The 27,030-nt window shown below is 47.1% G+C and overlaps 1 protein-coding gene across 14 annotated transcripts in view; it reads left to right on the forward strand.

Moving 5' to 3' along the window:
• Positions 1-27,030, forward strand: part of MICAL3 (microtubule associated monooxygenase, calponin and LIM domain containing 3) — a 206,303-nt gene that overhangs the window by 173,999 nt on the left and 5,274 nt on the right. For 10 of the 14 annotated variants that reach the window (XM_032593869.1, XM_030321297.1, XM_032593863.1 and 7 more), the window contains 6 exons: positions 1,767-3,618; positions 4,139-4,233; positions 8,727-8,777; positions 10,175-10,285; positions 11,839-11,932; positions 25,739-25,804. In XM_032593869.1, coding sequence (XP_032449760.1) covers positions 1,767-3,618; positions 4,139-4,233; positions 8,727-8,777; positions 10,175-10,285; positions 11,839-11,932; positions 25,739-25,804 — 2,269 coding nt within the window. Of the gene's footprint in view, positions 1-1,766; positions 3,619-4,138; positions 4,234-8,726; positions 8,778-10,174; positions 10,286-11,838; positions 11,933-25,738; positions 25,805-27,030 lie in introns of those variants that run through there. The other 4 variants (XM_030321299.1, XM_032593862.1, XM_030321302.1 and 1 more) reach the window with 4 other exon arrangements.

Consider the following 27,030-nt stretch of genomic DNA (forward strand, 5'->3'; position numbering starts at 1 on the left):
TATTTGTAAATTAAAGCAATAATTGTTGTGGAATCATTGGTTTGATATGATAGATACGTGTGTTTCTTAGCGTTATGTTAAAATGAATGTGTGACTTAAAATTTAAAATACTTATCCAGGGGTGCCTGGGTGGCTCAGTCAATTAAACATCTGACTCTTTTTTTTTTTTTTTTTTTAATTTTTTTTTTTCAACGTTTATTTATTTTGGGACAGAGAGAGACAGAGCATGAACGGGGGAGGGGCAGAGAGAGAGGGAGACACAGAATCGGAAACAGGCTCCAGGCTCTGAGCCATCAGCCCAGAGCCCGACGCGGGGCTCGAACTCACGGACCGCGAGATCGTGACCTGGCTGAAGTCGGACGCTTAACCGACTGCGCCACCCAGGCGCCCCATAAACATCTGACTCTTGACTTTGGCTCAAGTCATGATCTCATGGTTCGTGAGATCCAGCCTACATTGGGCTCTGTGCTGACAGCATGGAGCCTGCTTGGGATTCTCTCTCTCTCTCTCTCTCTCTCTCTCTCTCTCTCTCTCTGTCTCTTCCCCCTCCCCCACCACTGTTCTTGCTCTCTCTCTCAAAATAAATAAATAAACTTTAAAAATATATATGTAGGGGCGCCTGGGTGGCGCCGTCGGTTAAGCGTCCGACTTCAGCCAGGTCACGATCTCGCGGTCCCTGAGTTCGAGCCCCGCGTCGGGCTCTGGGCTGATGGCTCAGAGCCTGGAGCCTGCTTCCGATTCTGTGTCTCCCTCTCTCTCTGCCCCTCCCCCGTTCATGCTCTGTCTCTCTCTGTCCCAAAAATAAATAAACGTTGAAAAAAAAAATTTTTTTTAAATAAATAAAAATATATATGTATTCACCCAGATTACCAGTGGCATGTGAGCCACGCATCGGAGAATGCTACGTAAATAGATCATAGCAGTATGTCCTGTGGAACATGTTTTGGGAAATGCTATCTGGAGGACACATCAGGGAGGGAGGGCAAACTGAAGACCTGGGTTAGCTTGATTTGGTCTTTGAGATTCCAAGAAGCAAGATGAATTTGGTTGATTTCATCTGTGAAACTGCAGGAGGTTTACTGGGACTTGCGGGTGGGATGATATAAGGATTCGTGCAGAAATGTCTGGATCTTTGAGCTTCCTGGGAAGGATGATGTGTAGAGTATAAAAAATTGCCATTTGGGGGCTCCTGGGTGGCTCAGTTGGTTGAATATCTGACTCAGTTTCAGCACAGATCGTAAACCTAGGGTTCATGAGACCAAGCCCTGCATTGGGCTCTGCACTGAGCATGGAGCCTGCTTAAGATTCTCTCTCTCTTCCTCTGACCCTCCCCCCTGCTCTCCCTCTCTCAAATTAAAAAATTAAAAAATTTAAATTTGAAAATATCTATTTTAAATCTTAAAGTGTTGGTCCCTATTTTCATACATCAGAGATCTTGAGCTCTTGGGGTCGATGGTCAGGAGTGAGAGCTGGATCCATTAGTGTGCTTTGGCCAGTGTCCATTTTAGTGCACAAAGAATATAGAATGTGTTTGAGGTGAACCAAACCCTGAAAGCTGAGTCTGTTCAACAAAGTAGAGTGGTTTTAAAAATTGAACAAATAGAACAGAAGGGGGAGAAAGGTTCTCCTGGAGCCATTTGGCTAACAGCTTAAAAGGCAGAGAGGAATTTATTTCACAAACACAGGCCCTTTGAGCGAGCTCCCCAAGGGGTCTCTGCTGACCATCAAACTACCTTCTAAGCAGCTTCTGTTTTCCTTTTCTGTAGGGGGCCCGAATCCCACTTGCCTCTGTTGCTACCAAGGTGAAATTGCCCAAGGAGAGCCTTTTCCCTGAGCCTTTGCTCCCCAAAGAGAAGCCCAAAGAAGAAGTGCCCAGTGATGAGAGAGCTGTGCACTCTCCTATCCGATCACAGCCAGTGGCTCTGCCAGAAGCCAGGACACCTACCTCCCCAGTTAGTTCACAGCACCTGTCACCACTGGCCACCTCTACCCCCACCACTACCCAGCTCCCCATTTGCTCCCAACCCCAGCCTTCCTCTGAGGCCACTGTCCCGTCCCCCACCAAGTCCCCCATATGCTTCCAGCCCATTCCAGCCAAAACACCCATCCCCCTGGCTCCCCTCCCCTTGAAGACCCAAGGGGACACCAAGGACAGACTGGGCAGCCCTCTTGCTGTGGATGAAGCCCTGAAGCGGAATGACCTGGTGGCAGAGTTCTGGATGAAGAGTGCCGAGATCCGCCGTAGCCTCGGACTCACACCCGTGGATCGGAGCAAGGTGTCCGAGTCCAGCTTCCCCTCCCCAGCCTTTAAACCAGTGTCCCTAAAATCCTATTCAGTTGAGAAGTCTCCTCAGGGTGAGGGGCTCCAGCTTCTAAAACCTCCACCTATTCCTAAGAGGCTGGGCCTGCCGAAGTCAGATGGCGACCAGCCCTCGCTGCCAACCCCCAAGTCCCCATCTGACAGAGAGCTGAAAAGCTCCCATGAGGAGAGGAGAGACCTGTCGAGCAGCTCTGGGTTGGGCCTTCATGGGAGCTCCTCCAATATGAAGACCTTGGGCAGCCAGAGCTTCAACACCTCTGACTCTACCATGCTCACTCCTCCTTCAAGCCCACCCCCACCCCCACCCCAGGATGAGGAGCCCGCAACTCTTCGAAGGAAGCCATATCAGATTTATGAGCATAAGGAGACCGAGCCCAAGGCCTCAGTAATCCCACCCCCACCACCTGCATCCTTTATGAGGGCCCCCCGAGAGCCTGCCCAGCCCCCTCGAGAGGAGGTGCGGAAGTCGTTTGTGGAGAGTGTGGATGAGATCCCCTTTGCTGATGACGTGGAGGACACCTATGATGACAAGACAGAGGACTCGAGTCTGCAGGAGAAGTTCTTCACACCCCCCTCTTGCTGGTCCCGCACCGAGAGGCCCCTCCATCCACCCCTAACCAAGGAGAATGGTAGGTTGCCTACTCTGGAGAGTGGGGTCCAGCCACAGAAGAGGGTCCTGCCCTTAGTCTCTCCAGAAGCCAAGGAGCTGGCTGAGGAGCGCATGCGAGCCAGGGAGAAGTCTGTGAAGAGCCAGGCGTTGAGAGACGCTATGGCCAAGCAGCTGAGTAGGATGAAGGAGATGGAGATGGCAGCTGGGACCTCCAGGCCCCCAGGAGGCACCTCCCGCAAAGCCTCCTCAGTTCCCTCCAAGGGCAAAGAACTTGGCCTCGAGTCCCCTAAACGCCCAGTTCTCAAAGGCCCCAGGGAGCCCACCCTGAAGCATGAAGCCACTAGTGAGGAGGTCCTCTCCCCTCCGTCGGACTCAGGGGGCCCAGATGGTTCAGTCACCTCATCCGAGGGCTCCAGTGGGAAGAGCAAGAAGAGATCGTCACTCTTCTCCCCCCGCAGAAACAAGAAAGAGAAGAAGTCCAAAGGTGAGGGCCGGCCCCCAGAGAAGCCCAGCCCAAACCTCCTGGAGGAAGCAGCCGCCAAACCCAAGTCCTTGTGGAAGTCAGTCTTTTCTGGGTATAAGAAGGACAAAAAGAAGAAGGGTGATGACAAGTCCTGTTCCAGCACCCCTTCCAGCGGTGCCACTGTGGACTCTGGCAAGCACAGGATGTCTCCTGTCGTGAGAACAGGTACGTCAGCACCAAGGGACCCTTCCTGGGGCAGGGCATAAGGTGTGTGTTCTCAGCCATCGGTTCTTCTCTTAAGATCCATTTCCTCATGCTGCCTCCCTAAGGGTCCTTAGGAGCAATGCTAACGGGGTGAGGGAGAAGGAAACTGAACCATGAGCTCACACAGCATATTCTGTGTGATAGACTAATGGTAAAACCCAGCTCGAAACTGAGTAAGGGAGACTCGGGAGGTTTGTGCACTTCCTCAAGTCACACCACCTCAGAGGAGAGCCTGATTCTGAGCAAGGCGGAGCGCAGTGTTGCCGGGAGGAACCAGGCAGGCCTCTATTCAGTGTTAGCGCTGCCCCGGCCAGCACAGGTGTCAGCCTCCAAGCTCCTGGCTCCCCACTATGGGTCAAGAGCCACTCAGACTGGAAAGAAATAAAATCTGTACCCCACTCCCCTGGGCAGCTTGTGTGAATGTAGACATCAGGAAAGTACTGTGGTGTCCTCGATTTGCCTCTTCTTTCCATCCCATTAGAGCTGCAGCTGCGGCGCCAGTTGAGTTTCTCAGAGGATTCTGACCTCTCCAGTGACGACATCCTTGAGAGGTCCTCCCAGAAGTCCAGGCGAGAGGTATGTAGGCCCCGTCCGTAACGGGACTTCAGAAGGGGTCAAGGACTTGACTCTCATCCTCTGTGTAATTGGTCTTCGGTGAGGTGGAAGAGAGGGAAAGCACATCTCAAGCCCTGGGTTGAAAGTGAGCACCCTCCTCTGATCTCCCAGTAGACACACAGCTGTCTCCTGAGCCCAGCCCAGCTCCAAGTAAGAGACACATACAGGGAGCTCTTTTCTTGGGCTTTTTCAGTGAACAGCTGGCGCTTATTTGCTTCAATGGCAAGAGTTCCTGTGTTTAATTCTTGGGAAGAAGACAGAGGCATTCCGCACTCAAAGAGTCACTAGATCTTTAGCAAGCAGCTGGCATTGTCCATTTGTTCTTTTGTCCTCAAAGATCCCATGTGAAATAGCATCCACCAATGCCCAGAGTGACAGGAGAAGGGTTGTTCGTGCCACACGTTCTGGTGGAGGCTTGGACAGGGACAACACGGTTTAGGCATCTCTAGACAGAGGGTGAATCACCCCTGCTTTGTATGTTTGTGGATTAGAGAGGAATTTTTGCTATAAAAGAACTGGTCCAGGAAACTGCCCTGGGTTCTGTGCTGAGTGGGGCACTGTGTATCTGACTTGGATACACAGCCTCTTACTACAGGCTTAGGAGATGATGTGGCCACTCAAGTCTCCTGAAAAGTAAAACCTCAATGTGGAGCGCTCCTTCATCACTAGCCCCCTTGGATATTTATTCAATCTTTTGGTTTCCAAGGGCTCTTGTAGCTCTGTTTAGATACAGTGAAGGTGGAAGAGAGAGAGGGATTAGAGAAGTTCTAACACAACCTCTGTGTCACAGAGACAATGATGGGGTGCGGACTACAATCCAGAAAGGCCTGGGCAGCACTCAGGAGTGATTGAAGCTGTTCCATCTCCATTGTCTGGCCCTGGGACACACACTCACCCTCCTGTCCTAGCTACTTTCAGCTCCCTTTTCTGAATGAAAAATTTCCCCAGAACATCATGTGCCTTCTTTACAAGGCTCCCCAGGACTTGGATTTGAGTCTGCCCTCTCCATCAACTTCCAGGCAATTGCCATGGAAGACCTATGCCCTGCACACACCTGTTCAGTAAAGATGACTTCTGCAGCCATTTCCAGTCTCCCTGCTCCCAACTCAATCCAGCTCTTAGCAACTTGGTCAACTGGAGGAAACCCATGTTTTAGTTCTCCTCTCATTATTGGTCTGTTGGTCTCCCTTGGCCATGCCAGCTATTTACCTATCCACTCTCCTAGAAGTATACCTAAACAGCCAGGCCTCTCATCCTGCCCTCCATGTGCAGAGCCAACTTCTACCTGTCCCAGCCGAGCCAGCATGGACAGCACTGAGTTAGGGTTGGGACCTGTGTGCCTTCTCTCCTGCAGAGACCTGGTTTCATGTGCCTCCTATCAAGTGCTTTCCCAGGCAGTGGTATTGATCCTGGGATTGGAACTAAGAGTTGCTTCTGGATATGTACACGGGTGCCTCAACACGTCCTGACACTGGGGACTGGCACTGCGATAGGGAGGGCTGGGGGGGTCCATGAAGGACCAAGGTCCAAGGTCACTTTGCTTCCATGCAGACGTTCAGCCATTTCGTCTCCTGTTGGTCAGAAACACCCATCTGTGGTCAGTCTCTCCACTGTTTCTCTGTTAGTTAATCCTGGCAGAATGCAGAGTGGCAGACTGCCCAAGCTGGCTATGCCAAGGCCATGTTCTTAGTAATACATGTCACTGACAACAGCCTCTCCTGGGGCCTTACTGGCCCCATAGGTAGCTCTTCCCCTCCTACATGAACAACAAGTCATGGACCCCACTCCTAGAACCCCAGAATCAGAGGCCTTGGGGACTTCACATTCCATGTGTGCCCCACAGAGGCAGAGCCATTTGCTATAGGCTAAGCAAAGAATACTCAAGACAAAGCTGAGCCTAGGACATGTTGACCAGAATCCCACCATGGTGTGGTGTCAGGCTGGGCTAGAGCAGGTACTATGTATTTTTAAGGATGGAAGCTAAAGCAGGAAAACAAACAAAAACAGCCATACAGGACACTTTGGAATAATTAAGTGAATTTGATCATGGATGGTATAATATGTGTAGATATGCAATGTTATCACATCAATGCCAGGTTCCTTGTAAGACATTAAGGTACTATAGTCATATAGGAAAACATCTGTTCTTAAGAAGAATGTGCTAGAATTTGTAGGCATAAAAAATGCCTACAAATCATTTTTTTAAAGATGTATAAAGATTATATATATCAAATATGTAGCAAAATGCTAACATTTAGCAAATCTGGGCCTAGGGGTTCACTGTCCTCTTTCAGCTTTTCCTATGTTTGAAAATTTTCAGAGCAGGAAGTGAAGGGAGAGGGGATACCTAAAGGGACAGTGTGGCTGGGATTGACTCAGGAAGAAGCATCTTGTTGACATGCCTTACCTGAGCAACCGGGCCCACACAGTTGGGGGAAGTGGTTCCTCTTGCATCATAGACCCATCTCTGAGTCAGGCATCTGTGAAACAAGTACCTGAGTTTTGTTTCATTTCAAAAAAAAAGGAAGGAAGGAAGGAAGGAAGGAAGGAAGGAAGGAAGGAAAGAAAGAAAGAAAGAAAGAAAGAAAGAAAGAAAGAAAGAAAGAAAGACAGACAACTGGAACTGAGAACAACTTATTTTTATTGAAAATGCTTATGTAGAAAAGTTAAGATAATACAGATTAAATATATGTATCACCCGTAATCCTACCAACCAAAGGTAATTCACGTCCACCTCTTTTCTTTGCCTCAGTCTTACTTTAAATACAAATGGCGCACTGCATCTTGATCCCTGTGGCCTAGCCACGGGCCTGTCATTTGCGCTGGGTCAGGCCAAGGCGTTTCATAGCAGAAGCTTCAGCTCTGTGGCTGGCCTCATTTTCTCAGCACACCACAGATGCATCATGATTTCAATCCTGTAGTCGCTGCCCCTGCCAAGTTGGTACCTGTCTTCTGCCAGAAATCAGTAGGTGATTGCCCCCACTCCCTTTACTTTGTACACCAGCCACAGGTACAGATGCTAAGTGCTGTTCCTTGTGGTTGTGGTTACATAGTTCCTGTGGAGTGGTTTACTTGCTGCTTGGGGAAATTCTGTGTCTTCTGTGTTTTTAATGGACTCGTTGTTATAATGAGATTCATCCTCTCCCTCTGGTTTGTGGCAGAGAAGAGTCAGTCTGAGGCAGTACGTACACACTTAAAGTTCAGTGCCACTGCTAGGAGGGAGACCCATTCTGCTCTGAGCAACTGTGCTCTTGAAATGCAGTCCCACTATACTGGTCCACACTGATGCACAGAGAAGCAACAAGGGAACAGGGGGTTACAGTCTATCCTGAAGCTCTCAGAATCTCTCGTCGGCAGCATCCAGAGCTCCTCGCTCTTCTCTCTCCCTTACTCCTTTACTGCCTTTTAGCCATTTGTTGGGGCTGGTGAGAAGACGAGAGAGCAAATGTAACTAACCTTAGCTCTGGGCAGCTCTGCTCAAGGTTTAGTGGAGAAGAGGTTGCATTCACTGACATATGTGCCTGACATATATCTGGTGAATATCAGTTATTTATGCTATTTGAGGTCCCTATCACACTGTATAATCAAGAAATGACCCCTACCCCCATTCAGGATTTCTGGGTGGTCCCCTGGAAACCCACCTTGGCCCTGTTCAAAAACACTGCCAGGAGAGGGGTGCCTGGGTGGCTCAGTCGGTTGAGCAACCGACTTCGGCTCAGGTCATGATCTCAAGGTTTGTGAGTTAGAGCCCCGTGTCAGGCTCTGTGCTGATGGCTCAGAGCCTGGAGCCTGCTTCTGATTCTGTGTCTCCCTTTCTCTCTGCCCCTCCCCCACTCATGCTCTGTCTCTGTCTCAGAAATAAATAAACATTTAAAAAATTAATTAATTAAAATAAATAAAAAAGAACACTGCCAGGAGAGAGCCTTTTGGAAGAGAACAGGTTTTATAGTCAGTTTGCCCTGTATCTGTGGTCTGTGTCCCTGGCAACAGGAATTTCCCACCACCTGTCCCCCCCCCCCCCCCCCACCATAACACTGAGCTGAAAGAAGTAGTCGGAATTTCCACAAGCAAATGGGCTATACTGAAGGAGAAGTAGCATATATAACCATATATTTGAACAGTTTTCGTTTATTATACACAAGGGAGAGTAAAAAGAGAACAGAGATTTGGGGCATAGTGAGGAAGAAGCTGTCTTCTCAGTATAAAAGTGAACCCAGGCCTTATTCAAAACCGGGTTCACGGAGACTCTGCTGCTGGGGTCTATGTAATCAGGTTCCTCACTTACGCAGTCCTGTGTGACACTGTGAAAAATAATCACGTGTTTTAAGTCTTTAGTCTTGTGTGTTTGTTTTAAACTTCTAACTGATTTTACTCCATTTCTGTGTTCTAGTTTTAATTTTTTAATTGTTATTATTACTATTCTGTTTTGTTTTCTGTTGCCATCCCCTTAAAAGTTGATTTATGTACCACACGCCTTGGCATTCAGGAGATCATATGCATCAAAGGTAGTGTCTCATTCCCATGGCTGGTCATTGTTGCATGCGTGTCTGTGATTAACCACCCGGAGCAGCCCCCAGCCCTGGCCCTCCGGCCACATCCTCACTAACTGTTCACACATGCATGGAGCAGTAGCAAACACTGGCAGCAGAACTTTCTTTAGCTGTGTCATGATGGAGGAAGGTGAGATCCCCTGCTCTTCACTGGCTGGAGTGCATGTGGTAATTTCACTCCAGGGCTGCCCCTTTGGGACTGGGCACCGCAGGAATCGGGAGTTCAGTTCACGAGCCCTCAACTCTGTGACCTGCGAGGTGAAATGCTTAGGGCGCTAGAACACCATGATGATCCTTTCAGACTTACCTGCTCAGTTGGCTCTCAATGATCACTTGAGTTCTTAAAATAAAGATTACGAGACTATACTCCTGAGTTGAATTTGGAAGTACCTTTTAAAGTCTATCAAAGTCTCTCTCTCTCTTTTTTTTTTCCTTGGAGGAAATAAGATGTTAGGAATAGAAGCAGACCGCCCCCCCCCCCCCGCCCCCAGCATGTGCCTCTTGGTGGTTGCTCAGTGTTTACTCCAGGCATCTGACACTGCCTGGTGCCCTTGGTGCCCACATTTGCAGGTGGGGTTGTCAGGCAGATGCATCTGTGGATTTGCCCTGGATTTGGCCTGTTGCCTCCTCGGGGCTTGCACTGGCTGAAACCGCCCTGCCAGACCACTTCCTCCCTCCTTCTCAGTGGCCCACTGCTGCCTCTGTGCAGACCCTGGAGTCAGTCCATGTTCACCTCCACATGTCCCTTCAGACTGTATTAGTTTGGGGTTCACTCAAACTTAGAATGGAGGCATCCCAATTTTCTCTACTTCAGATGTTACTTCTTAAAGAACCTTATAAATATCAGTCATCTGAAGAAAGTAGCATTTGATACTAAATAAGAAAATAAAAGGATCCTGATTTTTCTTTTTCCTTTCCCTGTATGTCTCCTAGAAGCAGGAGGTTTAGGGGACCTAATTACCATATTTTTACCCCTGGAAAATCTCAAAAAGACCAGACATCCTGACATGGGAAACAAGTGATTTCTGTGATAAAGGAGCATGTGGCCCTCAGTCAGTCCCTACTCAGCCTCCTGTCCCTGTCACAGTGGGGAAGTATCTCACTTGCAGATCTTTAGCTGTACCCTATAGCATTTAGGGCTCCAGCAAGGATGAGTGTCAGTGAAGCCTCTGGCTGAGCTGCAGCCTGGGAGTCTGCACACACCTCACAGCTCCCTGTCCACCCCACGGGCACTCTGCAGAAGGGCAGCTGCAACCTAGGGACAGTGCTCACTGTGCCCCCTGACAACCAGCACCCAAACCTGTCCCAGGCCTGCTGCGCCTGACTTAGGAAATCTCTCTCGTTCTCTCCAGCCAAGAACTTACACAGAGGAGGAACTGAACGCCAAGCTGACCCGGCGTGTGCAGAAGGCAGCTAGGAGGCAGGCCAAGCAAGAGGAACTGAAGCGGCTACACCGAGCTCAGGTAAAATCCCCAAAGGGGCCACAATTCCAAGTGTGAAAGAGCACCCTCCTCTCTAACATGCTTGTCCTTGTCCACAATGAGGGTAGGTAAAGAGAACAGAGCAGAGGTAGACGGGGTATCCCTGATAACTGAGAGGATAGCCCCAAAGTCTCAGGCCACAAGCATCTGGCTCGATGCAACTGTAGAAGCCTTGATTTTGTGGAGTTACTCATAGGAAAGGAAGAGCCATGCTTTGAGTTTCCTAAATTCCTTGCTCTGGAGTAATCATTGTAAAGTCAGCTGTTGTCAAGAGGCGACCTGGCAGCCTCTGATGGGCCTGGGATTTCCAGGTCAGAGCTGTCCTCCAGGCATCAGCCTCTGTCTTCAGGCCTCACAGATCCTAGACCATTCTAGATTTTCTTCATGGAACAAAAAATAATTTTTTATACAAAGTATAGAAGATATCTAAATATAATATGGTTTTTAAAATGAGGGTTGCCTGGGTGGCTCAGTCAGTTGAGCATCCAACTTCAGCTCAGGTCATGATCTCACAGTTCATGGGTTCAAGCCCCACATCGGGCTTTGTGCTGACAGTGCTGAGTCTGCTGCGGATTCTGTGTCTCTTTCTCTCTCTCTGCCCCTCCTCTGCTTGAGCTCTCTCACTCTCTCTCTCTCTCTCTCAAAAATAAATAGATGTTAAAAAAAAGATTTTTAATGAAATTGTGTGTGTGTGTGTGTGTGTATATATATATATATGTATATACATATATACATACATGTATATACATACGTATACATATACATATATGTATATAGTTGCATTCATACAACAATGAGAACCATTAACAGCAAACCAACCAAATACCAACAAAGATACACCTTTGAATTCCATGTTTAGCAAGCATCAAAACCACCCAGTCTTTTAATCCTTTTCTTGAACATTATTCTGTATCCACATTCTCTACATTGATTGGATTCCCGGATTTTATTTCATTTTCTGTGTGACATTCTCCAGATATACACCATTGGCTGCTGCTGGGTTGAATGTCCTTCTAGTAACCATTATCAGTCCCCATGGAGCACAGAGAAACTTCTCACTGTGTGCTTCCAAACAGATTCTGGCGTATTGCTCCATTCTAGATTTTTTTTTTTTTAATCTTTTAGAGACAAGATTTCTGCAGTACTCTCCAAAAACGCCTGCTAATGCTTTAGCAACCTCACTATTAGCAAGGTCTTACTTAGGCTGCAGAATGTCAGTCCTTCCTGCAGGAGCTTATATCCACTTCTATCTTTGAACTGCCCTGCAGAGGGCTGGTCGCTCCTTTAATGTGCACCCACACACTGTGGTGCTTACTAATGACAAGCCCTGGTCTGCATTGTTAACAAGGCCCTGGGGGATTCGATGTAGGTGGTCATCACACCACACTCTGGGCATAATGCCCATGGACTACTTTCCAACTTTTGGATCTAATTTGTTTTTCTCCCTGTTTGTGTTTGTACAGTTTAGTTGTCTTCCTGAAAGCTAGGAGGTGAGAGAGAAAGTTGGGTACTTACACTGTTCTGTTTTCCCATAGATTATCCAGCGGCAGCTGGAGCAGGTGGAGGAGAAGCAGAGGCAGCTGGAGGAAAGAGGGGTTGCTGTGGAGAAGGCACTCCGTGGTGAAGCAGGTATTGTCTGGGTCTCCTTTGTGAGGAGGTTTGTTCCTAAAGGAAAGCCCCTGGCCCCACCCCATGGGAGGCTAGTTTTGTGTCACCTCGTCTGGAATTCAGCTTCTTTTCCAGCAGGGTTCTCTGGGGGCCTTCATCACCGAGATTGGGGCTTCCTGGTAAGCAGAGGAAAAGAAAAGCATCTCTGTTTGGGACTGCCCCAAGGCCTGGACTTGTTCTTCCGCCCTGTCTGAGGGCTTGCCATTTATCTGTAGAACGAACTCTCAGTCCACTTCATTTGTTGGTGGCAAGCACTGGGCCTCCTCCTCCTCTCTTCCTCCTCCTTTCCCACCCCATCATTTTCTCTAGAAGAAAATAACTGGGAATGAGGGAAACTGTACCAAAAGGAACCATCACAGAACTGCATGAGCAGGGCCCTCAGCCTGCTTCCCACATGCCACTTCCAGTCTTTAGCTCTCTGGGCTCCCTCCTGCTCAGACTTCACAGGGAATAGGAGGGCATGTGCCCCACAGAGTCCTCACTGCCTCCTGTGTGTGGAGTACACAGGTGTCCTAGTGTGCTGGTCACTCAGGGCAGGGTGGACAGGCTCAGGGGATGGTGGCAAGCCAGCACAGAGTAGACACTGGGAAATGGCTGTGAGGACCACGTGCTCAGTGGCTGCCATTCCCAGGGAAGAGCTGTGGAACATAGTGCAATCACCCCCACCATTCATCCAGAGCCTGTGAGGTGGATTCAGCACAGTTGGGCACACAGAAAGCAAGGAACAACCTGAGTCATCCCTAGTCCCAAGGGCCTAGGAAGAAGCCCTGTTGGTTCAAGACCTTGAAACCACTGGGCCAACCCCAACTATAGCTCCAACTCAGGCATGGAGTGACTGATCTCTGCTTTCTCAAGAGTCCATGAGTCTCGGTCCAGTGTCTGGATGGAGAAACCTCCCTCTCCTTATAGAGAGCCCAGGCCTCCAGGTTCAGCATTCAAGTTGTGAGGCTGGGGATGAAGAAAGGAGGTGACCTAACTTTGCGGTAACCCCTAACTCCTTATTCTAGCAATGCAGAAGGGCAGGGGTGGTGCATCTCCTGGTGGGCGGGCTCTCTGTAAACTGAAGCAGAACCAGTAAGAGGCAGTCAGGAATGGGACCATTTGCTGCCATGTGATCTTGCTGAGCTGACCTCACAGTGTGTGCCTGATGTCAAGATGAATTCACAGGGTTCTGTAGGTCCAAAGTTCATGTGGGGGGGCGTCAGGGTTCACACATAGAAGTGGATCTTTCCAAGCCCTTCAAGGCCTAGAAATTGCAGCTGACCAGTTGATTCAATGATGACCTTCAGGTGAAGAGATGGGATGGGAGAGAAAGATGAGGATGTGATGTTCTTGGTTTTGTGCCTTACCTGACGCTGGAGTTACTGCTTGAAGCCTGGGCCACCAAAAGCAAAAGCTTGAACCACTGAGCAGCCAGTCAGCCAGAAGCCTGGGACGTGTGACTGCGAGGCAAGCACTGGCCCCTGTGTCAAGGAGTGGAGATTTGGGTTCACCTGAAATGGTCTCCAGGCTTCCAAATGAAGCTGTGATGTCCCCCACCATTTTGTTTTGGCTCCCTGCCCTGCATGTGCTTACTTGGCCTCCTTAGTAAAGCCTGCCCACCCAGAGGGAGTTAGCCTGAGCCCAGCAGGGATGCTCTGCACCAGTTGTAACAGGACTCCCAGAGCCCTACCATCACTGCTTTCTCTTCTGAAGATGTCAGGAGGGAGTCTTGGCCCACCTTTATTCCTTCCTATCCTTTCCCACAGGTTACTTCTGCCAAGATGGAACGTGAGGGATAGATCTTCCAACACGTAGTCAGAATAACTCAACCAGCATGTGCTTCTCCATTTCATTGTTAGCATAAGTTCTCAAGGAAGACAGTCTCTGCCTCCTCCTCACAGGGTTCTGAAATTCCAGTGGGCCCACCCCAGGGTTGATGGTTTCTGTAAAGCACCTATCAGGTCCCATGCAGTTCAAGTCTGTGGTATTGCTTCAGTATTTCTGTAACAGGCCATGTTATTCAAGCTGCTGACTGCCAAGGGGTCATAGAAAAATCTACCCTTTGGCATGGGAGATTGCCAAAGTTCCCCTTTCCAGTTATTTAGGTAATTATCTTTTCATAAAAATATACAACCAGGATTTCATCTAAGTCAATGGTTTTCAAACTTGTTTTTTAGCAGCCAAATTATAAGTTAAGTTTAAATCAAAAAGAATGTTGATAAGCACCAGTTTGGAAATACCTCCAGTGATAACAGGCCTCCACATGCAGTCCGTCCCCGGGGCCCAGTGGAGACAGCATCCTGACACACAGAGGGAGTTGCTGTGAATGGTGACAGTGTTTTAGCAGTTCACTTGGGCGTCTCAGGATGTGTGCAGTTGAAATTACCTCCATGCTAGAAGCTAAAGGTGGAGCAGTAGGAATTGTTTTCACAGTTGAATCACTAACAAATCTAACAGCAGCTCCTTATTTCTTTCTTTTTTTTTTAATTTTTTTAACATTTATTCAGTTCTGAGAGACAGACTAGAGCGTGAGCTGGGGAGGGGCAGAAAGAGGGGGAGAGAGAATCCAAAGCAGGCTCCAGGCTCTGAGCTGTCAGCATAGAGCCTAACACAGGGCTCGCTCGAACTCACTGATTGCAAGATCATGACCCTCTGAGCCGAAGTCGGATTGTTAACCAACTGAGCCACCCAGGCGCCCCAGAAGCTCCTTATTTCTTATAAAGAGTAGATCTCAGAGAAAAGCCCCCAGGCATGTGGTAAATACAAAAGCCAACTCTGCTGTGATATCATAGCATGGATGTCATCCTCCTAGAGGACCGCACTGTGACAGGAGCTGCTCTGACAGTCTCGGTCTCACTGAGTGATGGTTCCCCAGGATGCTGTCCTGTACTATTGTTGATAAGTACTCTACTTGCAGGCCAGAATTTAAATAAATATGTAAGATATCCTCTTCCCTAATACATTTTCAGCAGTTACAGACACTTGCACACAGAGAGCTGAAGAAACTTGGTCCTGAGAGCCTCACAAAAGCAAGTTTGCCTGATAGCACAGATTGATGTGTTGATGGTCTTCAGTGGGTTAAAGTTGGCATATCAGACTTCTGAATGTGGTGTGTCTTGTGTAAGTTTGAAAGGAGTTCAAAGTACTTGTGAATCAGTTAGTTGGAAGACCACTTGAAGAACCCTAGGGTTTCACAGAACAGTTTGAAAACCATTGTTCTAGTCCAAACTCTTGTAAGCAAAGCTTTATCAAAACACCTTCATCCAAATACGTATTTATCCTGTTTTTAAAGACAGGCTTTGGTAGCTCCATTGGGAGATTTCCCCATGGTACATTTGGGAAATTCTCAAGATATAGTGACTCCTACCATGAGAATGTATTTCCAAACGTATTTTTTCTTATTTTAAACATATTGCTTCCAAGGCTCGCCTCTTGTCAGAAATCTCAGTGGCCCTGGTCCTACTTGGCAGAGATCATCTTTGAGGCTGAACTGTGAACATTGGCTGTCCTTTCTCTCCTGCTTCTACATTCCATTCCTGTTGTTAGTCTGGTTGCTCCTGGCTGAGTCCTTAAGGAGATAGACTCAGTTGAGCATGATAGTTTGGAGTCTTCCAGCAGTGCTAGTTCGTCCCTTCCCTGAGGGTGCACAGCTGGCTGAGCCTGCCATCCTGTCCTGCCTGATGAGCTCAAGCCTCCATAGGTGTCTGAAGGGGTCCGAGTGTTAGCCAGGCTGCCCTTCCAGAGAAGAGATCTGATACGGACCTGCCATCCTGTTGATCTCCACTGGTCTAAGGCTGACGTATATTTGGGCCACAGGGTTAGGCTTAGAGCCTTCAAGCCTAGGGCACATGTGATTTCTAGTGTGGAGCACCTGAGAAACCCTTTTTGTTTCTGGAACTGTGATTCAAATTTAAACCACTGAATCAGCCTTGAGCATGAGTTGAAAAACCATTCCAGGATTACATTCTGCCTTTTGGTTTGTCCATTCTTAAAGGGGAAACCCTCGTGTAGAACAAAAGGCTGCCAGGATCAGCATTTAGATTGAGAGATTTGGAGGCAAAGGGTAACACATAGCAGCTGACTTTTGTTGGACTCTGCATATGTTTATGATTCTGAGAGTGTGAGGACCATCCGCCCAAGCTCAGGCCCTCCACAGTGACCAGTCTCTGCATCTCAGGCATGTGAAGAACGTCACATCCGTGCTGCACAGCCACGTGGAGCTGGACGGCAAGGAGTGCCTGTGGCCAGCAGACCTCCAGGAGCCCTAGGGCAAATAGTCACGGTTCATTGTGTGCTTTTAAAAAGAAGTCTGGCTGAAGTTGGGCCTAATTTCAGAAGAAACAGGATTTCCTTCATCTCAAACCTATCCAGTGAAAGTGGTTCTGCAAAGAGTTTGATATGCTCACCAGTGGGGTCACAGGTGAATTCTTGGGAGAGCTCTGACTGCCTTTAAACCTAAGGATTGGTGGCCTTGCAGAGCTTTTTTAGGATGTTCATATTTTGCCTTCAATGTCTCAGCCTGGGGCTTCTAATGTTCAGTAAAAAGGTAGTAAGTAGCCCCTGATCTGCCCTTGAATTTTTAAAAATCTTAGATGCAGTTGAGTCCCAGCAGAGGCAGGATTCCCAGCAAAGCCAAGGCCTTCTGTTCTGTCTTAACTGATCAGAGGTCTAAACAGCAATCACATTGCTAATTGGCTATTAACTGTATCACTTGTGGTTTTTAGTGAGCACTCCCTTCCACCACCAGGAAGTATGTAGCTACAGCACGTGTGTATTGTAATGTACTTAGATGCATGCTCTCCAGCTGTTCTCCTCGCCTTCTTGCTGTATCTCTGTTTCTTATGCTTCATGTCATTGATTGCTTTGGGTATGGGGGCACAGGAGGGTTATGTGATCCAGTAACTCTCTCTTCACCAATTCCTTGTTGTAGACTATTGGGGAGAGTCTTATTACAGTGACCTCATCGACTTGCATCTGGGTGGTATGTATAGCAGCATCTGTTGCTGACACTAACCCTGCTGACACCCTCTCCCCGCCCGCCCTTCCCAGTCTCTGCTCACAAACAACAAGAAGATATCAACCTGGTAACCAAATGGCAAAAGCACAGGCCCTTTTCCAGCTCATAATGGAGCAGCATGCTGGATCCCCTGCACATAAATAATCCAGAGGAAGATTTGAGATAGCCTTTGCTGCCCCGGGTTAATTTAATTTTTTTTAATAAAAGTTCACCTACCCTTCCCCATCAACCTCACATCGGCATCCTGGTCCCTCTAATATAGTTTAGTCATTTGACAGTAGTAACCCACATGCACATGCATTCACATGCACACACACACACACACACACACACATTTTCTCTCTCCTTCCCCAGTATGACCTGTGCCCTGAATTTCATTCTCATTCCTTACATGTAGGTATCACATCCACTAGGAATCTCACTGCCAGTCACACTCAAGAACCAAACGTGTAAAGAACTCAGCCTCACCCATTTTCATTAGGCTGCGTTCATATTTCCCCTAAAAGATCCAAGTGCATGGAAAAAGATGCAGTTGTGATTTCTGCCCAAATTCACTGACCTTGAGGCTGTGTTGACAGATGCCTATAATTATGTCCTTCCCTCCTCGCTGTGTCATGGAAGTTACTTTGCAGTTCTTTTCAGTGATGATAGGAAAAGCCTAAGGCAGCAGTTCTCAAAGTATGGTCTCTGGACCAGCAGCATCAGCAACATCACTTGGGAGCTTACTAGAAATGCAAATTTCCAAGCCCTATCCCAGACCTTCAGAATCAGAAACTCTAGAAGTGAGGCATGGTTATCTGTGTTTTAACAAACCTTCCAGGTGACTCTCATGCCCTCTAAAGCAAGAAAACCACTGCCTTAAAGGAATTCACGATTTTTGATGTCTTGACTATACAAAGCTTACCATTTGTATTTGATTAGGGTAATAACGAATCCGTGAGTCTCATTTCTAGACTTTGGGCAGTTTTGTTAAGAGGAGTGCCAAGCAGCTGATCCTGAGGTTAACCAGGGGAGACTCGGGCCCCTCCTTGGAGTTCCTGCATCCTTGGATGGTCCCTCTGACCTCTTCATCTCCCCTTACAGGCTCTTTGCCTAGAAGTTGTCTTACAAGAACTGGCAAAGATTATTGTCTATCATTTTTTGCCATAATCCCATCCTTTTAAGAGTCACTTTGTGGCCCATTCATTTAGAAGCCAAGGACATAATTCTGTGATTTCTACTGTATGACAATTCCATATTGTTAGCCTTGAGCGGTAAGGAAACAGGCTCTTGACCTCGGGTCGGTTGGGTCGCTGCTGGTCGCTGCTTGTTTTCTGTCCCCAGGGTCCCATGGACACCTACCCCTCTTCAGATCCCTTCAGTGCCCCAGAGCTTCTGGTGTGTTCAGGGACTTCCATACTCATGGCCATTGATGCTGTAAAAGGGCTGATGCTTGCATTCCAATTAACAAATCCCATTTCCTGTCTAATATCCTTGACTCCTTTCCCACCTCCTTCTAACATGCCCTGGCAGATGTTTATGTCAATCCTAAAAACGAATCTCAGTGTGTGAAAAAGATTTTTTTTTTTAATTTAAAATCTCCCAGAAGGAACTGTCAAAACCCATTCCTTTATAGTTATATTCACCCTTCCCTCCCAGCTCAAGATCCTGTTGCCACTGGTTACCTAGTGTGTCTAGTTTTGTTTTCTGCACTCCCATGCTTGGGTGATAAAATGTTGTTGGCTATTTTCAGTTCTGTGTCCCTGACTTGAGAGCTTCTAGCCTCTCAGATTTGGAATTCCATCAAATTTCAGAGAAAAAGGAAATAAGTAGAAAAAAGAAATCCCGGGGCGCCTGGGTGGCTCAGTCGGTTAAGCGTCTGACTTCGGCTCAGGTCATGATCTCACAGTCTGTGGGTTCGAGCCCCGCATCGGGCTCTGTGCTGACAGCTCAGATTCTGGAGCCTGCTTCCGATTCTGTGTCTCCCTCTCTCTCTGCTCATGCTCTGTCTCTCTCTGTCGCAAAAATAAATAAAAACATTTAAAAAAAATTTTTTTAAAGAAAAAAGAAACCCCTGTGTATTTTCTGAATTATAAAATACCCCACCATCAAATACCTTATAGCCCCTGCTACTTGGTTCTCATCAACCCATTGCTTCCTCTTTTGCCAGCTCATTATGATTTCTGTGTTAAATTTAAACTTCTTGTGGTTCTGTTCACCACATAGAAGCTGCTACTGTCCTACCAATGAAGCAAAAAAGAGTCATCTATTCTGACGGGAGTGATTTGTACCCCTGGCAGAAAGGGTCCTCTGGGCCCTGTTCCTGCCCGGCTCCAGGAGGAAAACATAGATGCCAAAAATTAGGTCCCTTTTCACTTTCTGCTGGTGTTTCATTCTTAGAATACTTGGTAATATTCATTATTTGAGAAGAAAAATTGCCCTTTTGAAATCTGGAGCCTGAATTATAGAGCCTAATTGTTTCTCTACTCTTACATCACCAAAAGGCTACAGGGCAACCCCATTGCTGGGCCCCAGCACCAATCTTATCAGGTGGGTGAGATGAAGCTCCAAGCAGTGTTCAAGTGTTAAGAATTCCATATCCTGCCCACAGAAGTCCACACTCCTGATCCCTGCCCAGTCCTCTGCCTAGTAAACTATATTGCTTGGATAGGGTCTTTCAGTGGCCCTCAGCTAACTATATTAAGTTCCAAACCTGTATCAAAAGTCTCTTTTTGAGCCACACAGTATAGAGAATAAAGATCTCTTCTTCATATAGTTGAATCTTGTAGTTTCAAAAGAAACCATTAGAAGGACACATAATGAACCCTGTACCAGAGAGGAAGTGTCCCCAAGTGACCTCACTCCCTTTCCTTTTTCTTCCCCAGGACTCTGAGCAGGCCCTCCCTAACTGGTCCAGCCACCACATTTTTTTGCACTAGAACAGATAGATGATTGGAAATCTTTAGATATAAAAACTGTTTCTCTTCCAAAGAACTTTCAATTAAAAACATATACCTAAATTCTCATTTTCGAAGACCTCCCCATTTGATTTGTATGTCTCAAAGGGAAATTGAAAGAACATGAATTGTTCAAAAATGTAACAGAAAGGCCTGGAAAGTGGTCTTTCATGGTTGCTGGTGAGTTGGGGCAGAGACACAGGAAGGCTCACCCCAGGCCTTCTCACCTCCCCTCCCTTTCTGTTCTATTGGCTTCCCTTAATTTGATGTTGGTACATTTTTTACTTGTCTTTTGGTCTGAGCATTATTAGCCTTGCTCTGTTTTTGCTTAGGAACTTTAAAATCCTTCAGATTTCCAAGCGCGTGTGTGTGTGTGTGTGTGTGTGTGTGTGTGTGTGTGTGTGTGTGTGTCTGTTTGCATGTGTATACCTTGGATCTCCATTCTTACATGCTTTTTTAGTTTTCTTTTTTGGAGGAGGGCTTCATTTTTTCCCCAATCTAGAGATTCATGCTGCACTGAGTTTTCATAAGACAAGGCACATCTTAGCCCTGTCTGTGTATGTAGACTGGGCCTGCTAGACCAGAAACCTTCCACCGTATCATGATGCTTGCTTACCACCCAGCAGCAGTACAAACTAGCCAACTTGGTTCCCTCTTAGGGCCAAAGTGTTCGTTGTTGCCCCTGAGTTTGGGATTGGGCACCTCAGCCTTGCAATGCAAAAGCTACTTCTTCTCAGAAGCATAGCATTGATACTGAGCAAATGGGTTTCCTGGGTTGAGGAGTCAGAACAGTTGAGTATAACTCAACTAGTTAACAAAACATTTGGTCAGTCTTCCCTTGCTTCAGGCTATGTAACCTGAAAAACACAAAAGAAAATCAATGGAAGCCTTGTTCATTATACCCGAATTACCAAGAAGTTCTCCCCTTCCTGGGCATGTGGCTTTTTGCAAGGCTAATCTGGCAGATGGAGCTTGGGCATGACAGGTAATGCCCCTGATGTTCCCTTATGAAAAGATGAACAACATTCTGGTAGTATCTGTAGGATGAATTGTATAAAAAGGTATTGCTGCAATGCTGGCTCAGTTATCAGTAAATATAGTAGCATTACTACCAAAAACAAGTTTGAGAAATGAGTGAAAGTCCACCCAGGCAAGATGAAGGCTGCACAGGCTGGCCCACGGAGACTGGCCCAGAGCTACTGCAGCAGGAAAATAGAAGCACAAAATGTGACTGAGAAATAAACATACCTGTTTCCTATCCGTGACACCTGGAGCTTGTTCAGAGACCAAAAGGAAGTGAAAAAGAATCTCTTACTTTCTGCAGGATTTTCCACATACGTAGCTGGAAAGGAAGTCATCTAACCCAGGGGTACTTTACAGATTTTTATACATGAAACAAGCTACGGTGTATCAAAAGGGAAAATGTTGGGGGAGGGGTGCAATTTTTGAGCCTGTAAAAGGGTGATGATGTTTGTAAGCTGATCATTTAGAATTCTGTATTTTTGTGTGAAAATACAAGTGGTGATTCAGCTTATAAAAAGCCCATTTTCCTCATGTCTCTGGTGCACAGTACTAGGCTGGAACATTCTAGTCCCAGGCTGGGGCTTCTGGAATCTAGATATCTCCCTAGCCCATCTGACTAGAGTCTCCACATGGTCTACCAGGCAGGTAGAGACCCTGAAGCCTGTGGTGAGGGCTCCTTTGTCCAACAATGAGAACTGGGAGCCTGTATCATGGGAAGAGATAAGTATCTGGGATGAGGCAGATGCCCACAGCTGCTTCTCAGCTGTATACCAGACCTGGACATCCCCTTTATTTTTGTTCAAGAATCCTGGAGACTGGCCCACCAACTTGCTCCTGGAGTGGCCCCGGGCCACATGAGAGACAGGGTCTAGAGTGAGGTATCCAAACAGATCAGGGCAAAGTGGTAGTGTGGAGAATGCGGCCAACCTAGGATTCAGGTCCTAGCTTCACCATATGCCCAGCAAAGTCACTTAACCTGTCTGGGCCTCTGCAGAATAATGGGAGGAAGGGATGACATTGCCAGCTTTCCTGGTCTGGCATTCTGAGTAGGGTCTATGTGTGACTCTTCTCCCAGCTGCTTCCAGCAGCCATTTGCTAGATTTGCCTAGAGCCTTTGTTAGCCCTTTATTATTTTTTTTAACGTTTGGGGTTTTTTTGAGAGGAAGTGAGCAGGGGAGGGGCAAAGAAAGAGGGAGAGAGAGAATCCCAAGCAGGCCCCATGCTACCAGCATGGAACCCAACATGGGGCTCCTTCCCACGATCCGTGAGATCATGACTTGAGCCGAAATCAAGAGTTAGATACTTAACTGACTGAGCCACCCAGGCGTCCCTCTTGGCCCTTTAAAGAGGGCAAACTCTTGGGGCACCTGGGTGACTCAGTTGGTTAAGCATCAGACTTCAGCTCAGGTCATGATCTCACAGCTTGTGGGTTTGAGCCCCGCATCCAGCTCTGCTTAGAGCCTGGAGCCTGCTTCCAATTCTGTGTCTCTGTCTCTCTCTGCCCCTTCCCTGCTCTGTCTCTCTCTCTCTCTCTCTCTCTCTCCCTCTCAAAAATAAACATTAAAAAAAATGTTCAAAAAAAGAGGGCAAACTCTTACTTCAGAATGGGCGAGGAAGATTAAGGGTTTAGTCAGGCTGTGCCACTACTTGGAGCCTCAGATCCCTCACTTGAAAATAGAGAAGCTAATGCCTGTCCAGGTAGCCACCTGGGACCAGTGTAAGTCTCAAATGAAATAATACATGTGAGAATGTTTTGAAATGAAAGCACTATTCATGCTTCTTACATGCATCCCACTAAATCTGATATTCTGCCACTTTTCAAAATCCAATGACCCATCTCATCCCTGCCCCCAGATGTCAAGATGAGTGGGTGCTAGAGCACCACTGATGGTGGCCACCTCTCAAAAGAAAGCACTGCTTCAGAGGAAGAACTTGAGTTTGCTGCCAGGGTGAAAGTGGGGCAGGTGAGCCTGCAGCATCTGGAAGGCAGACAGAGTAGTCCAGGATGAGAGTGTAGACCTGCTGCTGAGAAGCCTCCAACCAGGACCAAATTCTGGGTTTGCTCAGAGGTGATGACTACAGTCCTCAGGAGACACCAAAATAGTCTGATAAGTGACACATACGGTACCCATTACAAAGACACAGAGACCTAGCACCCTAGCACTTTAACCATAATAAACTTCTAAAAAACTCGTATTTGCCATAAGCTTGATGATATGTTTGCTCTTAGAACTAGTGGACCAAATCATCTATTTCTCACATCTCCAAAAAAGGCAAAGAAATTACACTCAAAATCAGTACCTCTGTGCTTTCCTTGCATGCTCACTTCAGATTCAAGTCTGGGTGGAACTCCCCTTGTTTAACTGGTTTTTTCCCCTTGATTTCTCTCTTTTTTTTTTTTTTTTTTTTTGAGAACCAAAAAGAAATTTTTTTTCTCTCTTCTTGGTTTTTTATTTTTTTAAATATAATTTATTGCCAAATTGGTTTCCATACAATTTTTAATTGTTTTTTAACATTTATTTATTTTTGAGAGAGTTAGACTATGCACAAGTGGGGGAGGGACAGAGAGAGAAGGGACAGAGAGAGAAGGACAGAATCCGAAGAAGGCTCCAGACTCTGAGCAAGCTGTCAGCACAGAGCCTGATGCAGGGCTCAAACCCACGGACCGTGAGATCATGACCTGAGCTGAAGTCGGACGTTCAACCAACTGAGCCACCCAGGCTCCCCTTCTTATTTTTAAAGCAGTATTTATTGGGCATTTTTCTGATTATTAAAGTAGTGTATATTATTACTTAGAATTTGGAGCATGAAGGAAAGTCTGAAGAGGAAAGTCATAGCCATGCATCCTGTCAGCTCCACTAGCTCCTCTCCAGTGGTTCCCATTCTGCCTTCCGTTATTAGGATAATGCCTTCTTCTTTTTTTTTTTTTTTTTTATACTTTTTTTTAACACCTGCTTTACCTGATGTCCCCTTTTCTAATTTCATTTGCTAATTTCTGTTCTGAATATCCTGTTACCTCATATTGTCATCTGTGTTAGAAAGGGTGTATGAGGATGTGGTCTACATAAAAAGAACTAAAAGCTACATTTGTGATATCCAGAAAGTAGAAACACATTTAAACATACATGCAGGTACATGGGCTCAACTGTGTTGGTTGTGTATCAAGTCACTGTCCCTTGCTAATGAATGTGGACACTGTTCCACTCTGCACCACAGGTGTGTTTGCATATAATATCACTACCAGGAAGCAACAGAGAATGTTACATTGACATTGTATGTCATGAGATTTATCCAGGTATTCTGAGCACCAACAGGGAGTCTGCACTTTGAAACAGAGAAGGTTGAATGTGGATCAGCTATAAGCAGAGAAAGGAGCCTTTCTTCCCAACCCCAGTGCATCAGCTGATCACAGTCATGTCTGTTTAGAACCCTGGATGTAATCAACATTGCAGACACACATGCATACCCACAAACAAGTCTCTGGCTTTAGTTTTGAAGTATTACCTGATACTAGGTTCATTGTGCACAAAGCACTATGATGAACACTGAAGGGCATGAAAGAAAGGGAAAATGTGGTGCCTGCATTTGCAAAGCAGAAGGGCCCATCAACCAATAGCTTGTCTATTTAGCCCTCTTATTGACTAAAACAGGTCTATTTGTTAAACCCTGTTCTAATCCTAAAACTGCCCCTGCTCCCTGTAGTCCTGAGGCCATTTCTCTGAGCCTGTGTCTCCTGTGTGTGCCCTGGTGGTTCTGTGATGGTCCCTTGCTGGGCTCCCCTCCCTCCTCCTGGGTAACCATCAGGTCTCCCTAAGTCTTAGACATGTCTCTCTGCACACTGTCTTCTCTCAGTTGCCCCGTCCATGACTCTTACCAGCATTGTTACTGTGAGTTTTCGGCATGTCCTGTCAGCTCACCCCTTTTGGTCTTCCAGTCCAAAGTATGACAGCCTTCCCCTAGATGTGGCATTGGAACCCTTTGTGGAGATGGAGGGGCAGAAGAAAAGGGGGTGGTTGTCTCTCCCTGGTACATGGGGGGATAGTGAGATGGACTGGTGGAAGTTGCCCCTGTGTAGTTATGTCTCCCTCAAGTCACCCTGGATCAGAATTCAAAGCATTACAGATATCAGCCCTGGAAGCCCATCCCAAGGTCAGGTGCTGCCTCCATAGATTCAGAGCTTCTTTCTGTGGGCATGGCAATCCCTTAGACTTACCCAGGGTTAGTTTTACGTGGAGTGCATGCGTCTGTGGTGACATCTTAGAATATTTCACACAGGTTTGGTTGGTGACCCGAGGTTATCACCTGCAAACTTAGGAGCAGTGTTGGCCACGTATTTAACATGAACTGTTCCACAGAGATAGGCAGACAAGTCCCAGGGGCTTTGGGTATTTTTGAGGAGGGAACCCAATACCCAGATGTCACCACCTTCCCAGTAAGGAACAGAGGAAGAAGGAGCATCCCATTCACCCCAAGAGCCACCCACCATCATAAGGGAACACGTGCATTCCTTTTTGAAGCCACATGCCCGATGCCTGGGTCTGCTCTTGTTCAGTTTCCGTGCTGAAAAAAGGACTTAATTCATTTGTAGACTTTGTTTCCCTTGTTTCTGCTTTTCCATTTCTTGTATTTTTTTTCTTTTCCTCCTGTTGTTCCTTTCTCACTTCTTATGCTTTTTGTCCTCTGCTTGTTTTTTATTTCACCTTCTCCCTGTCCCTCTCCACTTCCAAACTCCTCTTCCTCCTCCTCCTCTTCCTTTTTGTCTTTCTTCGTCTCCTCCTCCTCCTTTTCCTTGTTTGGTCCTTTTTGAAGTTGAGCCCAGTGGCGGGACTCCACGGCGTAGACCTCTCTCCTTCTGCCCTTGCTGTGTCCAGGAAGGTAACGTAACTCCCCCAACCTCATCCCCACTGCCTCTCAGGGGTCATAGCAACACTAGTCAAACAGGGACCCAAAATCCAGTTATTTCTCTTTTTCTCTGACACTTGAAAGCTTTGTTACAAAACTCTATGAGTATGTGGCAGTTTCTTACAAGGTACAGTATCCCTTTGACTGTCTTGGGGAGGACTGGGGTACAGAGGGGAGCCAGAGAGCCTCCAGGTAGGGGCCTTTCAGGCTGCAGCTGATCATCCCATGATTTATGCCAGTATTCGTGGCTGGACCTTTCAGACTCAAATCTAGCAGATAGAGGGGCCAGGGACACAGGTGAGGAACCTCCTACCTGTGCGGCAGAGATTTCTATTGGTGTCGTCGAGGAATACTGTCCTTACAAAGACTGGTCAGATGTCCCCAAGTTATTTCCAGAAAAAAAAAAAAAACAAAAAACAAAAACAAAACAAAACACCACTAGATGCAAACTTTCTACCCTGTGTCTTGCTGAGTGTGTGTGTGTATTTTTTTTTTTAAGTTTGTCTGATTTGAAGTCTGTTGTGGTGATAAGATTGTTGTTGAAAAGGCATGTGGGAAGGGGAAAGGGGAGTGTGGTCATGACTAACCCTTGCTAACTTCTTACTCTGCTCTTCATGGCGCTCACATTTGACTTTCACCCACCCCGCCATATACCTTTGCTCATCGGCTGTGAACAGTCTCTACCATAGCTCATGAGCAGTGTTCGGATGTCTCCCAGTGGAATTTTTGTCCTTGCACATGGGGAGGTGGGAAGGAGGGGGAGACCTCCCAGTGCGTTCACAGCTTGCCGCACTGGACAGCTTGCATGCCTCAGGGCTCCATCTTCCATGGCCATGTGGGCACACTGTGCAGAGACGCTCAGAAAGGAATGCATGGAACTGAGCTGTGGGCTGCTTTAAAAGCCTAAGGACCAAGTCTATTGGGTCGGGTAAGGAGAGCTTTTGTCCCCAGAAACCCCAGCACTCCACAGAAGCAGGCTTGGCTGGTCAGGAGAGAGCTTCTATCCTTCAGAGTAGGACTCAGGGACAGGACTTCACCTTGGAAGCATAGCTGCATGTGCACCCAGGCACAGTGCAAACACTAAACCCTGCTTGTGTGAGTGCAATTCACTTCTGCCTCTCCAGAGTGTGGTCCCCGTTGAAAGACTAACTGGCAGGGGCCTCCTGTGTGTCAAGCAAACAACCTGGCAGAAAGAGAGT

The sequence above is a fragment of the Lynx canadensis genome, chromosome B4, assembly GCF_007474595.2.
Source record: "Lynx canadensis isolate LIC74 chromosome B4, mLynCan4.pri.v2, whole genome shotgun sequence".
NCBI classification, from domain to species: domain Eukaryota; kingdom Metazoa; phylum Chordata; class Mammalia; order Carnivora; family Felidae; genus Lynx; species Lynx canadensis.